Source organism: Dicentrarchus labrax, unplaced genomic scaffold (assembly GCF_905237075.1).
Source record: "Dicentrarchus labrax unplaced genomic scaffold, dlabrax2021, whole genome shotgun sequence".
In the NCBI taxonomy this organism is placed as follows: Eukaryota; Metazoa; Chordata; class Actinopteri; family Moronidae; genus Dicentrarchus; species Dicentrarchus labrax.
Window position 1 is genome coordinate 6,169,657 of NW_026136724.1, and position 18,004 is coordinate 6,187,660.

Sequence of the window (18,004 nt, forward strand, 5' to 3'; positions counted from 1 at the left end):
GTGTATGTTGCATTTTACTGCTGTAGATGTTTAAGGTTGAGCTCATTTGATCCACTTTATATACTGCTGAGTAATAAACACTTAATCCTCCTTCTGTTTATCAGAAGAATTCTAATATAAAACAAACTAATTTGGAGATGCGGTTTTTACCTGGACAGAAAGGGTATAAAGAATTGTAATCTGAGTAAGTAACTAGGGACTAAATCTGTCAGACAAATGTAATGGAGTAAATAGTACAATCATTGCCCCTGCCATGTAGTAGAGTAGTTGATAAGGTTGCATAAAATTGAAATACTTAAGGTACCTTGAATTTGAAGTACAGCACTTGAATAAAAATACCACTGATGAGAGCAATATGTTTAAAATCTGAGTAGATTGTTCAGGCTGCTATAATAAATGTTTTATATCAGCAGTCGCTCAAATGACAGAAGGTGTTGCTTCTATTGATAAACCCACAGCAAATTATTCTGCAACTCTGCAGCTGTTCCCCTCAGGCACAGAGCGTTTTAGCCTCTTTTAGCTCATTGTTTTGCTTTGACGGTCCGGAACTTTACTGTTTTGGTTCACTCTCACCAGCATCAAGTTCCAGAGGCAGCAGGCAGCTGTCGATAAGCCCGCTGGACGTCTACCTGCCCAGCACCAAGCAGCAGAGTGACAAAGTTACACTATATGGTGAACACAGTGGAGCATTCAGTCCAGATATTTCACTCAGGAGTTGGTAGAGACGGAGCTAAACAGAGAGTGAATGTTGGACTTTGATCAAGTGTCCAGAAACACAACTCCTAATGAATGATAATGTGTGTGTGTGTGTGTGTGTGTGTGTGTGTGTGTGTGTGTGTGTGTGTGTGTGTGTGTGTCTGCTGGAAGTGTAAAAAAGCAGCTGTTTGCTAACAGGTTCACAATATCAACTCGTGTTTACAGGATGTTTCTGCTGCACAAAAATCAGTTAATGTAGGTTTAAAGAATGCAGAACATACAGAATATATATTCATAATGCTTTGTAAAATACTCCTAGCCTTTTTTTATTTCACATACATTGTAACGTTTTGCTGAGAGGAATCTTTGAGTACCTTTAGAAGCAGAACAGAAAGCCAGTTTTCACCTGTAGGCATTTATTAAATATCAAAACATGTTAAATTACACATTACAATTGACCTCAATGACAATTGAGACAAGTCTGCGTATTGTTTTTTTTTGTTTTTTTTCTGAAAAAGTGAAGTTTAGCTCGGTAGCCGAATGAAACACAGACATTTACAGGCTCACAGGCCGAAGAGTCGAAGGTTTCATCAGTTGCCTCAGTGCATTGTGGTCTAAAAGCTGAGCGTGAAACCCTGAGAAGAGTCATGGCACATGAGTTTTAACAGACTAACAATCAATCAGCACCATCAGAGCCAGAGAAGAATTAAATACGTTAAAATCGAGTGTGCAAATTACAAAAACACTGAGCGGACAGTGAGCAAGAGGGTAAAACATCACTTCTGAGTGAGTGAACGCAGAGGAGGAGAAAAATATGTTCTCTTATTGTGAAAAGGCAAACATTTTAAAAACTGTGCAATATTGTGTTTTACTTTTTGTCAGTTTTTGTTTTGTTGCTTGCGACACAGATCCTCACTTTACTGACCCCGTCATGACTGAAAACATTCAAGGATAAATGGCACATTTAGAGTTTAGTCTAGAACCAAAAATCCTTTAAAGCTGCAGTCGGTAATTTTTATAAAGATAACTTTCTGTCATATTTTCTGAAACTTTCACTATATCCTGTCAGTAGCACATGAGACAGATAATCTGTGAAAAAATCAGGTTCCTCTGGCTCCTCCTAGTGCTCCGAATGGCATCTGCAAGAATCCACTGGGCCTGAATGAAAACAACCAATCAGAGCCAGACTGAAGACAGAAAGACTCTTTGGGTTCGTGACTTCAAGATAGTTGATGAGTCTCATTCCCAGCTTCGATATTTGACGACCTTGGAATGAGACTCAAAAGTTAACTATCTTTCTTGGCTCTGATTGGTTGTTTTCATTCAGGCCATCAGCAGCACTAGGAGGAGCCAGAGTTTTAAAGATTTAAATCAACTTTAAGGTCACACAGTATTTTTATCATCAGGCCTGAGCGATAGGTTTAAAACCAAACTACAAAAACAAGTTCTGAGTGGACGCACTCTTCAAGATGCCAGCTGGGCGACAACATTTTGTCGCTGAATGAACCGAACTCTCCACAGGTAAAAATGCCTCGTGCTGTCATTGGTTAGTAGTTTGTGACTTTAGTGCAAACAGTAAAATGAACAGAAGCAACAGATACCGTAAAGCATCGACAGCTAAGTTTCAGCTCTTACAAAAGTTAATTCTTCTCGACAAGTTAAAATGTCATTTAAGTGTTAAATAGAAGTGGCGTCAGTCTGTGTACAAAACCTTTTTGTACGTGTGAGATTTAAAAAATTAAAATCCACCTGTAGACCGTCAGTGATACAGTTCCTCTTGGGGTTGTTTATGCTGCGTTTCTGAGACGGTCAGGAGCCGTACCTCTCTTAGTCTGAGCCTCTGAGGTCAAATATGCACCCCAGGGATCTTTACCTCCCTGGTTCAGACCCCGACTGTGTGTGAAATAATCCGCCGCTGGGGGCGTCCGAGGCTTACAGGAGCAGGGGCGTGTGCTCTCCGACCGGCTCCGTCCGCGCAGTGAGCTGCCGCACTCTGGCCAGGAGGCGGTTGGACAGCGGGGGGAAGTGGTGGCTCGGGTCGAGGACGTTGGTCTTGCGGCGCTCGCGTTCCTGCAGCCACATGAGGTACGGGCTGGGCGGGAAGAACGGCCGGGAGCGCTCGCGGTAGAGCTGCAGGACGATGCCGCTGACGCCGAGCACCACCCACACCGTGATCATGACGTAGTCTGGTGGAGGAGAGACGAAGAGAGGAGACTGTGTTAAGACGAGACCGGATGTTTGAGTGTGATGGCGTTGCTGAGATTTCAGCCGTGAACTCACCGATGGTTTGGAAGGGCACGTCGGTGAACATCGCGCTGAAGTTGTTGTTGAGGAAGCGTTTGAGGATGTTCATTGTGATGTAGGACAGGCTGGTGTAAATGTAGGCGTTGACGGCGAGGATGACGGCGTAAGCTCCGACGACGCCGCACGTGGTGATGTTTCCCTGATATTAAAGAAACACAAAAAGAGTCAAGTTACATGAGAAACACACTGTTCTTTAATTCTTACTGAGTTTGAGGTGTTTAGCTGGCTGTAAAAGATTGATGCTGAGACACATTAAATACTGGAATATTGGTGATTGGTAGGTCAATTAAAACATCAATAAAACATTCAAATGAACACTGAGGACAACTAATGTGTAAGTATATCTGTATTTTATTTTGCCTTTAATATTTTAAAATGGTTCTAAAACACTCTAAACTGACATAAAATATTCAGAAGTACTTCAGTATTCAAAGAGATTTCTCAAATGTGCACAAGAATTGCCACAAATTGCCGTGTGCCACGGTGTTTGCCCCGTTAAAGCGTGTTAGTTGTGGGTTATTAATTGTTATGTTATAAAGTTCTAACTGTTACTAAGAAGGGTACGCAGTTAATAAACCTCTGCTCTCATTACACGCTACACAGCTTGCTCCGACTGTAGTGCTGTTCACAGCGAGCCACAGCGGTTGCTTTAGCTACACACTGCAAGGTTATTATAGTTCACTAAAACTAAACTAAACTAAAATAAACATACAGGAAATGTCTTCGTCAGTTTGGTCAAATTTGTCAACACAAACAGCCTGAGGAGGCACTGGTGCTTATGTTTGTTCGTTGTGATCTGGGATGTCTACAAGCCTGTGAGTCAGTGTGTTTGTACTGTAATACCTATTCTGAATTTCTAAACTTTTCCCCCTGACAAATACCCCCCCATGTTATAATAAAAAAACACTAGAAAAATACTGGAACTAATAAAAACTAAACCAAAACTAAACATTTTTAAACAATTAAAAACTAAACTGAAACGAGCCAAACCACTCTGGAAACTGAATTGAAAACAAAAATGAAAAACAAAATAAAACTACAGAAAAACCCTAAACTATAATCTATATGAAATACAAACAGGTGTAGGTGTTCAGTATACCACCCAGCTCTATTAGCGTGTTTATGGGCAGTTACGTGCTATTTCTTGGCCGCGTGCAGTGGTTTCCTGGAGTCTTGTCATCACTGTGAGGTTGCCAGGCAACCAGTGAAACAAAAATAGCCAAAGTGGGCAACGCGTCTTTCTTTCTCATTGCTGTTTGTGTGCAGATTAAACGGCCTTAGAGGTGCTGGTGGGTGGTTTTCTTTTTACCTCTGAACAGAGCCAGGCTGGCCGTTTCCCTCTGTTTCCAGTCCTTATGCTAAGCTAGCTACTCGCCTCCTGGCTCATGTCTTCATAATTAATCCTACCACTAGATGAGGCCAAAGTGAAGAGCTCCACATACTACAGCGAGTGGGTCGAGGTGTTACATCTGTTACCTCTCTGGGCCAGCGCACGAAGAAGAGCGGAACGATGATCATGATGCAGCAGAACGTCACCCAGAAAACGGCGTCAGAGCGCCTGAACACATCGAGGTCACCTGAGGAGAGACCAGCACGCAGAAACATACTCAATACATATTCTAATGGCTGACTGGGGTCGTGTTGGGGGACCACACAGCGGGGGTTTTTTTTTCCCTACCCAGAGGAGTGAAGAGGACAGTGGAGGCGATGAGGAAGCCGAGCATCAGTCCGACCACGATGATGCAGGCCATGACCGAACCGAACCGCCACCAGCTCATCACCAGGAGGACCCCGCCCACCACGCCGATGACCGCCGACAGGGCCAGACAGACTGCAGAGGCAGAAACGTAGGGGGCACCAAATTCAGACTAATTCTACACATCGTGGCTTGAATCATGTGAACAGACAGAGAGAAAAAAAAAACCCTCACTGTTATAGTCCAGGCCTGTGGTCCTTGTGATCAGCACGAAGAAGAAAAACGCTGCAAAGCTGAATCCCATACAGAACAGCTCTGCATGATGGAGAGAAAGACACATAGGAAAAAGGAGAGAGAGAGAGAGAGAATAAAACTCAAACGTTACAGTGATTCATTCCCAGAAGCAGGTCAGACATGTATTAGCCTGATCACCCCACACAAACAGCACTAATGCTCCTTAAAATCCAGGTTGGATGGAACCGCACACAACTCGGCCACTTTCAGATCTGCCAGAACTACTGGCAGCGGAGGCAGCTCAGTCATGGGTTCAGTTCGGAACAAATACGTCTCTGCATCACATGCGAGGGAGACCATGTGAGGCAGGCCACCCGAGGCACTGGGTTTCTGATATTCACTCTTACAAATACTTGCAAATGGAATCCGCATAGGTGCATCGTCATTCTGAGTCAGAGCCTTTGCTTCCGTCTGAGTCATTTTCAAGCTCCTATGAAGAAGTCACGACTCGCAAACATCACCTCTGATCCCCCGCTGATCTATTCCGTTGACCCTACGGTGAACTCTGACTGCAAACAGCTCCATTTATGAGAGACATGAGTTCTGAGTTCTCTGTTTTTAAAGGAACTTGTTTTCTCTTTTAATTAACTCTGGTTTCACTATCACAAGGGTGATTAAACTGATGAAGATGTCCTCTGGAGTATCCTAATATGTATTATGATAACACACCAATAAAAATCACTTCAACTACTACTCACCACATTTGAAGAATCTGTGCCCACAGAAGCACACAAACAGACCTGCCAAGCCAGCGATGGTGAAAAAAATCTTTGTAGATACCTTTCCTAGGAAAAAAAAAAAAAAAGCTTAATATAAAGCATTAACTGTGTTTAAAAAAAAAAAAAAAAAAAAATAGCTAAAGGTCAAACCTCCTCCTCTATAGGATTCCCTCTGCAGTAAGCTCCCTGCTATTTCTGAAGTCGATGATATAATATCAGGAGATTAGATTATTATCATGTGTCTGAGGCACACAGGAGCTCACCCAGTGTTTGACAGCCGTCCAGAGTGGAAGCGAAGCTGCAGGCGTAGGTGTGGACGGGGACGTAGGAGGCCGAGGTGTTCAGCAGCGGGTCTCTGACAATGACGGAGTAGATGACGCCCTGGCCGGGGATGGAGTTGAACACCGCCGTGCTCAAATCGGACGATGACAGCGTCATGACCTGCGTGGAGGTAGAGGAGAGTTGTTTGTTGTTGCTATTGTTAAAGCTGCAGTTGGTGTGAAGCTGAACAACAACATAAGCACTCCAGAAAATACACGTTCTTGGTGCCCCACCCGCTTTCCGTTCTCCATCATGCCCTGGATGTCGGCCACGGTCTGGATGGCGGTGAACAGGCTGCGCTCTGATAGGTCGTTCTCAGGCAGGAAGTACTGGTAGACGTCATACTGAAGCCGCCAGCGCGTGTTGCCTTCTGTCGACTGGTCGCAGGCCGGAGGAGCTACTCCCCTGATGGAGATCGAGGACAGTCAGTGTAGTTGGCTTCAGTTCTGTACGTTTCTGTCTGAGCTTCTGCTCCAGTGTGATGGAAATGAGCTCAGGTGTACTTTTAGCTTTAGCAGTTTATAATACAATAGTGCACGCTCTGGTAAACAAGTGCCTATAATGTGTGTGGAAACTTCATTTAATGACATTTATGTTTAAATGTTGTTTAACCGACACCCTGAACAAAGGCTGTGAGAGTGTGAGAGTGGGTGAGAGTGTGAAGACAGTAAAAGTGAAACTTGTCATAACACGGTACTTATGTCAAGTCATTCTTTCTAATTCTGTGGTTTATCGGTTCGTAGTTTGAAATGAGTGTGTGAATATTGACAAGCAGAGATTTGGCTGTGACAGCAGTCTTATATAACTGAGCACTACTCAGTATACCACCTTCACACATGCATCTGCTGTAGGGGAAGGTGTTAAAACTTTGTGAGACAGGAGTCTGGTTTAGACTCAGTCCTGAGTTTTGAACGTTGAATCGTTGACTGTACCTTTACACTGTGCATATCTGCACAGCAGACTTTTTTGGGGCAGATAGTATACAAAATACATTTTGGAAATGATGCAAGAAGACGTGTGCCAACGAATTAACACCTGACAATCAGACTGCTGCCAGGAGAGAAAGTGAAGTACTTCAAAGATTTCATGCTTTATTTTTGGTTTTAAATTTTTTTTTCCTGCAGCACCCTTCTCCACAAATTGTCTAAACACCCTCATTTTTCTTTGTGTGTTGCATTGTGGGACATTAGCTGTGTCCCAGTTGCATACTAGAAACTAATTCTAAAAATTCACACAGCTCAAAACTGAGAAAACTGCTGAGTATTTGTTCATTTTCATATATAAATATATATACATATATATGTGTATATATATTTATTTTATGTATATATATGATATTCCAGCAGTCAGTGAAACCGTTTTCACATTTTTATTCAGGATTTACATTTTAAAAAAAAGTCCCGGAGCCATGATTAAAAATGGAAATGGTGTGCAATGGGCTGAGAAAGCTAGAAAAACATTTTGTCTAATGGTCTAACTGTCACTCAAGTGAATTGGGCGCCATTTTGGACCAGTTCTTATAATACATCCATGGTTGCAGCACCTATTGCTTCATTTCCTGTTAGTACAAAAAAAAGGAAACTAGTTTGATTTCTTAGATAGGAGCTGCAAAAACAGTTTACTATGACAACTAGAGTAATGTACAGTGTGTACATTACTCTAGTGTGTAATCGGTAAAGCGGGGTAGGTGTGGTATGCTATAATAATACCTTCCACCAGTCAGGCACGTTAAACAAGTCCAGTTTTAACTGACGTGAACTGACAACCAAAGGCAGTCAACAAAGCCACCAGTGTTTGTCCAAACCAATGTTGCCAATGAGTTGAAAACTAAATTTGCCACATTTTATGCAGGCCGTTTGGAATTTCCAAATATTCCACAAAACAGCGATTAACTGTCCGACAACTAGTAATTCCCCCAGAGGAGAATAACTCTCCATCTCCACATCGTTAGCATCACACAAGATATTCCTTGTAGCCAAAACAGCAACAGGCAAACATGCACAAACCAAACCTGACTGAACAAGCAAACAAAACCTTTATCTGCCCCAAAGATGGCTTTGACACATAACAGGCATTCTTAAGAACACAAAGTGAGTACTATCAGCCACAGCGGAGGAGGAGGAGGAGGAGGAGGAGGAGGGTGTGTGTGTGTGTGTGGCAGATAGAGCATGAGATCATTTCAGTGCAAGTAAACAGTGAGGCAGTTTGACGCGGGTCCTGGCAGACGAGTTGCTGCTGCCTACAGCTGAACGGGCTGAACAGGAAGTCGAGCAGACGATTCCAGCCTGTCTGGTGCGTTACCTCTCATATCCTAAGTTTGCTGGTGCAAAACGGATCGTTGTCTCATAGAGATTGTAGTGGATATAGACGTTCGGGTCAATGTCCAGGTTGAACTCCATGTTACAGGCTCCAGGGACCGGGTCTAAAAGAGAACACATTTGATATTAGATGCTGAATCAGGCCCACAGAGGACAAAAAAAAAAAACCTCGCTTGAGGCTTAGTGGCACGCTGCCATGTCAGGATGACTTGCTGTAAGGGTGTTTCAACACATTAGGCTGGCATATGAGCAAGCATGCACAATCAATGCAAGTCATGGTGTGCATGAGTGAGCCATAATCACGATGAACTGAGAGTTATTTTTTAATCCTGCAGTGAGAGCTGCTGCTGTAGTTTGCAGAAACAAGTTTTCATGAACGGTAGCTGCAACTTCCTTGTGTTCTTGCGCAAGACTCAGGTTGCGTGAAACAAATCAGAGGAGAAGCACACTGACGTGTTTTGTAACGGCATGACATTATTGCCCAGTAGACTGTTTGAGAGGAAGTACCGGTGCTGGAGTACGGGAGGATGACCCCGGTGCCCGCCACAGTTTCACCGTCAGGAGAAGACAGGAACAGGGAGAGGGAGACTTGGCTCGGCAGGAGAGCCGACAGCAGCCCCGAGTCCACTGCCGTCAGAGAGAGACCCAGGCCTGGCATCTGAACCAAACACAAACATCATCTTGTCAGCACAAACAATATGCAACAGCAAATAAACAGTATGATCGCAATTTAAACAGAATCAGTCTACAGCGATGCTAGCAGCTCTGTGAGGCTGTATTCAGGCACAGTGTTGGCTGCTTTGAGTGTAATGTTGCCAAATGGCAATGCTAATTTATAGATGTACATCTTAGCTTTTTTTTTTTTTTTTTTCAAACATTTGCTAATTACCACTAAACTCAAAGTGCATCCTGATGGCTGATGGGAATGTCATTTGTTTTGCACGAATTTGGTGATAAACCAAAGTCTTGATGGAGCAGGATGAGGAGATTTTCTATCAATCCATTCAATAGTTGTTGTATTTCACTCAATACCACAAATGTCCTGGTGGTGCTAGAGGAGAAGTCATCATCAATCTCACTAGGTTTCTTCTTCTGGGGACCACGAATATCTGTACATAATTCGGGGCAATCCATGCAATATTTCTGAACAAAAATGGTGGACAACCACTGGCTAAAAACCCAATGACCCCCACCCTTCTGCCAATCCAGTATGGAATGAAACCCACATACATTCTAAAGAAGATTAGTCACTAGTTTTAACAGCAAAGTGACGACTTGAAACAGCGTCACTACAATACAGGTTCTATTAGCTAAAAAAATTCCAGATATCGACACATGTTGAAGAACAAAACACTCTCCAGATGTGTCCCCTAAAATGTAGATGGATGCCTAAACTCCACAGTGGGAAGTGAGAGACAACGATCCGATACAGAAAACACAGACAGTATGACACAGACGGAGGATGAGACAATCCTCTGCCAGCAATAATACATATTTTCTCCTCTGAAAACATCACAACACACTTGGTTCTTTGTTTCATGGATTACTGTGTTATTAACCAGCTGTACATATCACTTGCTCAGGATTATGATTCTCTGCAGTCTCTTAAAGCAGTGAAATATTCAAACAGCTGAGCTTATGATAAGGCTCATGAGACTGCTCGCCACCAAAAGGTCAACAAAATGCTCGTGTCTGTTTAAAAATAGAAACACGCTCTGTAAAGTACCTGGAATCTTCTTTTGTACCAATTGTATTAGCTGCTGAACAACTCCTGCAATTAAACTGAATTCACTGTTTTCACAGGCAGAGCATGGAAGAGGTTTAAATAAGCCCAGGAGGTTTCACAGATAGCTCTACTTCAAAAGGAGAAGTCTGGTGATGTTCAGTGGCTTTATTATTGCCAATAAATCCCATGAAAAGACCAAAACTAATAATGAATGTGTGTGAAACCAAAGTCTGATGGGCGCTGTAGTTTATTGCCAAGATTCAAGGCTGAAAAAGCACTATCTACTCCCGTTTGAGATGTTTGCTAAAAACTACACTGCCCAGCTGCTTTAGTCAACTATTTTTCCTTAAAAAAAACCCCAAAAAACTATATTTGTGACACCTTTTTAAGGATTTATATCTTTGTGGTGGTTGTAAAGCATTGAGATTTTCTTTTTTTTTTTACTAAGAATAAGAATAATATAGAATAACCTCATTCTTCTCCTTTAAAGACCTGTTATATAGTATTAAATTGGCCATGGAGTATTCATATTTAAATTACTATGAAAAATTTTCAATGTTAAAGTTCATTATTGCATTCCAGTCAAAGTCAAACGTAATTAATGTTCAGTAATTCAACCAAATGTGTGTGTTCTTGACAGCAGAATGAGTCAAATGAGTGTGTGACAGAGACCACCACATCCTGAACTGATAAACTGCCAGTTCACATGAACTATTTGGCTGACGACAATAGGACGTGTGTTACCACATGGAAAAAATGACTAAGTAGAACAAAATCCAATTTGATCAACGTGTACCACCACTCGGTCAACAGACCACAATGAAGTGGCTTCTTTTTTTTTTTTCGTTGCTACGTGTTCTACACCTGTTGGGATATCAACACCTTTTGTATTTTGCTTTCCATGGAATATTTGACCAAGTTGTCACCTGTGTGCAACAACTGTGGTTACACACAGCGTTCAACAGGGTTTCCTGCATGCATAATGTTGCAGCATGCCTCCTGCAGCTCAGATTCAAACCCAGGGCAATGAGGCTGAAAGGTGTGCACTGTGGAAACATTTAGGCCTTGTACCAAAGTATCATTTTCAGGGAACATGCCTTGTATATTTTGCCACATATTTCTCAGCGAGCAAATGCTGAATTACGGTTGTGTGACGGGCCTGGCAGCATCGAAGCACTGTACCCGCACAGTGCGACTCTCAGTCCGTCTGCTCCTACAACAACTCCATTGTGTGACACTCGTGTTGTTTGGACTGTGCTGGAGTTGGTAGAGATACTCCATTCGACGTGGGTTTCACTGAATTTATCTGAGGCAGAGGAACTGCAAACCAGTGTAATCACAAGTGTGTAAAATATTTACAGCTTAACACACACACACACACACACACACACACACACACACACACACACACACACACACACACACACACACACACACACACACACACACACACACACACCACAGTGATTCAACCGAGCATATTGTGGGTTCATAAAAGCAACCTAGTTCCACTTTAAAGATGCTGAAGTCTGGTTTTATACACACGGTTTGTTAACCAGTTAAGAGTAAATAGACAGCGTTCACACTGCCTGGCAGAATAAACAAAAACAAACATAAAAAGGGATCTTGTGGTTTACCACTTCAAATGAGTGTGAGTGATAAAAATAAAGAGAAAAGGGAAATCAGTGAAGGAGAGATAACAATATAAAGGAAACTGAAGAGTGTAGTGTGCACTTTATATTAACCCCTCTCTGAAAACACACTTCCTCTTTTTGCTGTGAATTTCCTGTGCAGATTTGGTCGTGTTGGTGTTAGTGATGATGAGCAGAGTTGTCGTTTTTCTCCTTCTTTTTCGAGGAGAGATTTACTGCCACTGAGAATCTGACATGGATTTGTTTTCCTTCTCTTGCTTCCCGCCGTTTACATCACCAGCAAAAACAGAGCTGAACTAAATTAGCCTATCTGCCCCGTCTGCGCAGCGTGGATCCAAACCGAGCTGTCCCCCCCCCTTGAGACTTCTGGGACCGACGCCAGGAGGTTTTCCCTCGAGGGCCGCCCCGTCTGCTGCTCATGACCGGTGGACTGTACATCAGCTGACTGCCACTTCTCTCAGCGGGTCAGCCGACCTCGCTTACAAAGACTCATTCATTAAACTTGGGAGGTAGAACTAACTGCCTGCTCCTATAGCATGAAGCATACCTTTGATTTCACCGTTTAGTTTGTGTTTTCACTACTCCATGCCAAAGACAGAATCGCTCAATTAACTCAAGAAAATGATAATTGATCATTTGATTTGCTGATTTAACAGAAAAGTAAACATCTTTAACTCGTACCGTCACTAAGCTTTCATCTTAGTCCCGCTAACTTTACTGCTTCTACTTCTATAAATCCATGTTAAGGGTACTGGTGCAATCTCTGTAACATGAAGAACACAGGAAGAAAGGCTTGTCTGTGCCTATATTAATCAGCATGACATGACATTGGTGTCAGCCTAAAATAAAGTGTATAAACTATGTTTATCCCTCATTTCAGCTATGTTACATGAACACCTTGGCTTCCAGTTTCACGGCAGTATGTGCTCTCAGAAAAACCAGTGGTGGTCAATGCAGAGCTATGGGTAACAGGACTGAAAAGCGGGGCTACTTAAAAACAATGAGCCGCAGCATGGGTTGGCCCCTTTACCAGCCATCTCTGCTACTGACACCACAAATGTATCACATTTTAGCTGAACTTCTGTAAACTTTCATTTTACCATTACAATCCATCAGCCTCCAGACTAAGCATGGGTCGATATGAACATTTCCTGTCACAATTATCTTGTCCAGAAATATCGCAATACACGATATCATCGCAATAATCCTGAAAATATATAATGGCACTAAAACATACTGGAATCACTTTACCTTGCATTTAGTTAAGAAACACATATATTTATTGTATCACAGATCCTCATCTCTCTGTTCTTTATTTTTGTACTATTTCCACACATCCGGTTTAACTTTTTTTAGTGAGGGGATACAACGGGCAAACCAAGCCTTCAGCCATAGTGACAGGTTTAGGATTTTGGAATGCCAGACAACTTTTTCCAGTCAAACCATGTAAAGATATTCACGATTATCCCGATACTGGAAAATTCACCATGATAAATTCATCTGAGTGTTTTTTTTATCATGATACGCGATAATATCGTATATTGTCACATCCCTACTCCAGACAAAACAAATATTTATCTACATCCTCTCACACACATCTCGGTTCTCCTTTCTTAAAATAAGGACCCTGTGCCCAATAGATTAGAAAGTGGCCTATCTACTTCCTCACCCTGGTGTAGGAGAGCGTGGCGTTGCGGTGCTGCGTGTGGAACTGCAGAGTGATGAAAGCCACCTCAGGGGGGATCCTGGACACCACGGCCTGCACTGTCTCATTCTGGGAGACGCTCACGTTCTGGAACGTTCCCGGCAGGAAAATCACCCGGTCTGCGACAGAGAGGGAAAAGTCAGATTTATTTCCAATAAATCACATGTTTGTATTGTAGTAGATTGATTGTGTTGTGCTGCCTATAAACCAATCTGCTACAGGATGTATTCTAAGACATTAGAATCTGTGATTGTTTTTAAGGTGACATAGCGACTGTTTAATGCTAGAAAATCACTGGGATAGTTAGTTAGTTCATTCGTTTATTGACTTAAATATCACAATAAAAACATAAATAACTAAAGAACACACTAAGAAAACGCAATTTAAAGGTCAGCAAGAAGCCTCTGCCGTATCAGAGGTTGAAGACAGTGAGAGGAACATATTCCATACCCATATGCTTCCAATACACCGGCAAAATGATACATGGAAAACACATGACAAAATAATCTTGCATGAAAAAAGCACAAGGAAATTAAAAGGCAAACAGTAAAACCAGATACATCTGCACATGAGGTTGCAAGCTTGACTGCAGGGCAGGCTTTTTCCTGTTAATATTTTTCTCTCTCATGATCTTCCCAAGTTTACAAGAGTAATGTCACACCATTACCTCAGCCTATGGATGTACATGACAGACATTACGTTCATTATCCTGTTTCAGTCAATTAAATTCAGTCAAATTACTGTGGAGAAGAACAACGACGGACTGTGGCGGTCACAAGGCCTCATGCAGCGATCTATAAACTCCCAGACATCACAGACAGTTGGTGCTAAGCCAAGTAGGCGACCTAAAACAAGGTCATCAGCACACCAAAGAGGGATCTTACAGAAAAGGCTGAATGAAGAAGTTCGCTCTGTGTTGAGTAAGGAGGCACTATATTGAAATGCTGAAGAATGCCATCACCATTCGTTTCACTGCTTGAAAGAACTGCTGTATAAACGTGTTCAACGTCCAGACTGTGGGCTGTGACTGATGGCTGCTTACACTGTAAAATGGTCCATTTCTGGCCTGCATTGCTACTGGCATTTAAGCAACATATCAGCTTTTAATTTAAGCTGTTAAAAAAGACTTTTAAATATGTATTAGTGGTGGGTCGACTCTGTATGACATTTTTAATGATGCTGATATTTAGAGAGCAGGGCGGCAGATGGCGGGCTAATGTAAACTACATTGTGCATCTAATATAATGCAAATTATAATCAAAACTAATGAGTAACACATTTACTTATGCTTTACTAGCTAAATATTAAATGTGACAGGTATTTACAGGAGAGTGGAGTACAGTATGACAGAAGCGATGTCATTTAACTGCATTAGTCTATACATTGTAACATAAGAATATATTAATGCTAGCCAGTAACAGTTTTAGATTAGATTTGCTGTCATTCAGGATGAGAGAAACGCATTAACATTCAGGATGTTTGTTTTTTTCCCACCTCCTTCCTAAAACTCAGAAGGGGGAGCGCTAACATTGTTCCACAGCAGCCACACTGACATTATTTGTCTATTGACCTTGTGAGCGCAGGTATCTTTCAATGCACATACAGTAATCTTAAAATACCAGATAATGTCTGTCACTAGTATGTAAATAAATATGTAAATAAATGCCCTATGTGCTTTCAAACACCATCTTCAACTTGTCTCTGAAAACCTCTGGACTGGCCAGAAAAGCACGTCTTCCTCTGATCGTCTGCCTCACTCAATGCTGTTTTTTTCTTTTCTATTTTAATAACAGTAGCAATTCATCAACTATGGATGTATTAACTCTAAAGTAACCATTAATGGTTTATCTGAGAGGAATGTGCAGAAAGGGAGCCATACTTGATTTGTTGTGTAATACCATGACCACTTCTAACGATTACTCAGCAACAGCAACCAGTTAGATCTGAGAAGCAAGTGTGGTTTGACCAAGAAATTATAATATGAAATACAATACTGCAAAAACTTTTGTCAGTAGTAAACATACGGTCCACCTTAGCACCTTTCACAATGACTGCAACTATCACTTCTGCCATCCTCTGCAGGATATTCTCCAGCTCAACTCTGAGACCAACCACTGTGAGACTGAACTTTCCTCACCCTTTATCTCTTTTATTGATAACTCTGATTTCAGTGGGCCAGTTCAATTTGAGAAAGAGTTGACAGCTGCGTTTGCTGGCTGTCTTTATTTGCAACATGCACAACCCAGTTTGCACAACATGACTTATGACCTTTTAAAATCACCATACAACCTGGCTCATATGTGTGGGTCTTGTATTTGTCTCTCGTACAGAGAGGAAGAATGTCAAGTATAAAAAGTAAAGATCTGTGGATTAGTTGCAGGGTGCACGTGCTGACTGTTTGCAGGTCAGACTCCAGCTCAGGAGCGACCTGCTACAGCATTTATCTGACATGTGAACAAGAGGGAAAACATGAGCCCGAGAGAGTGAGGTAGAAACCATAACATAAAGTTTATTTCATGGTTAAAACATAAATATTTTGTACTCATATTAGCTTTTTTTAAAAATCAAATATAGGATATCCAGCGCTCTGTGTCTACCTACAGCACGATGTGGACTATAGAAAAACATGCTGGGAATCTATTCAGATCTTTTCACATCCTACTTACTCTCTTAACTGTCTGGTATTTTTCTATTGTATGACTTTATAATGTCTTCTTCAGAGGCCATTTCTGAGGCTTTCCCACCCTGACAAAACGAAAATCAGGAATGGAAACACTAAATCCTCGATCAAATTTAAAATAAGTTTCTGTGTGGTTGGTTAGATGAGTCTTAAAGCTGTGATGGCAGATAGTAGAGCGTCGAGTCTGCTTGTTATTGCTGGTATTCAGCTGTCTAGTAGGAAGTCTTTATTTACCTATCAGAGTAAATACCGTCACTCCATTTGGTTTCACTACCCCATTTCTTGCAGCCACAGGTTGTGTTGATTCAAAGGCCAAAATCCAAATGACAATGTTAGCTTAACTTAGATTTTTCTATTCAACTTTTAGACTTTTCTTTTACTCTAATATGCTGAATTGAACTTAATCTGTCAACAGCTCATCTGATGCCCCTGTTGTTACACTATAATACATGTTAGATGGAGGTTTACTAAATATGAGTCCAAAACTGTCATATATATAAATATCACAGGATTTTTAGTTAGAATGTATCTACGATGACCCAATAACATCACCATACACTAGATCCCATTAAAACCTGTGTAACAGATAAACCCTCTGAACTGAATTCAATTGACTAAATGGGGTTTGGGATGTATAAACTGGACTCAGGGTCTGTGTGAGAGAAAATATTCCACTGCAAGCTAAAGTGAGCTAAAACTGCACAACAACAACAACAACAACAACAACAACAAAAACAAGTTCAGCCCAATGACACTGAAGTGATTTACATACAGTACAGTATCAATGAATCACAAAGCGACCTTTCACCCTGCTGTCCTACAAAGGTAGATAACATGACCCTATACTTATCCGTTTTAAAGATGACAAAGATAACCAACGTAGCTAACAGTGAACCGTGAGGACATTAAATACTGTCTGTAGTAACTCACTTTCTACTTGAGCTTGAACTCCACACAGCAGCAGCAGCAGCAGCAGCGGCGGCGGGCTCCTCATCCAACCAGACATTTTCCTTCGCTTCGTTTATCCGGTAAACAACACGCTTCTTTCCGTCGCTCAGTGCAATCATTGGTAAAGTCGCAGTCTCCTGTGTTTGAGTAGTAGAGGTCCCTGCAAACGCAACATCCTTGACTGAGCTGGGCGGCTATTTGGGACCCTTCTTCTCCCTCTGCCGCCTTGACGGCTGAACGATGCCTCCGCGAGAATCGCGCCCTAGATCCCGCGATAGCTCCCCAACCCCCGCCCACTGCTATCACTGAGATCGATAATGTGAGCAAGATGAATCACTAATCAGTTTAACAACTTCATCTGATTACAAAAACAGTTTCTAGCAGCCCCTTACTTCGTTTAGATCTTTGTTTTGGCGGCTATTCATGACTGGTGAGTTCCCTTTTGTAATGTCTTGCCATATATGGCAAACTCCAAAGTAAACTCCACACAGGCTTTAAGGGTCCAGTGTCTAACATCTAGCCAGCAGTGTGCAGTTAGTTGCGTCTCTGTAAATCATTTTTTATGGAGTACGGTCTAGACCTTCTCTATTAGAAAACTGTCCTGACATAACTTTTGTTATGATTTGGCACTATACAAATAAAACTGAATTGAACATCATTGCTATGCCACTAAATCCTACACAAGGGTCCTTTAAAATGACGTTTGTGGATCTTTGTAGTACCAGAGTGGGAGGTCTTTCCAAACATCTACTCTCTGTGTACATAATAATGCTTGATTATTTACATTTACAGAATTTTTTTCCTGAAATATTGAAATAAACACCATAATATGCTCCTAACTCCCTTGTTAGTACTTTGCAGCAGAAGGGGGTAGTAGGATGTGACAGCAGATCCTGTGTGTTAGATAATGTTTCTATTCCTGCTTTTAAGCTTTTGTTGACGATG

The 18,004-nt window shown here is 41.8% G+C and overlaps 1 protein-coding gene across 1 annotated transcript; it reads right to left on the reverse strand.

The window, feature by feature from the left end:
- Positions 1–1,095: 1,095 nt before the first annotated feature.
- Positions 1,096–17,330, reverse strand: tm7sf3 (transmembrane 7 superfamily member 3). The gene is made up of 12 exons (XM_051392495.1): positions 17,042–17,330; positions 13,396–13,550; positions 8,856–9,006; positions 8,332–8,452; positions 6,264–6,435; positions 5,973–6,150; positions 5,689–5,775; positions 4,931–5,011; positions 4,679–4,831; positions 4,477–4,577; positions 2,977–3,139; positions 1,096–2,882 (listed from the first exon to the last, which is right to left on the reverse strand). The coding sequence occupies exons 1-12, from the start codon at positions 17,115–17,117 to the stop codon at positions 2,629–2,631; spliced, it is 1,692 nt and encodes a 563-aa protein (XP_051248455.1). The 5' UTR covers positions 17,118–17,330; the 3' UTR covers positions 1,096–2,628.
- Positions 17,331–18,004: the final 674 nt, after the last annotated feature.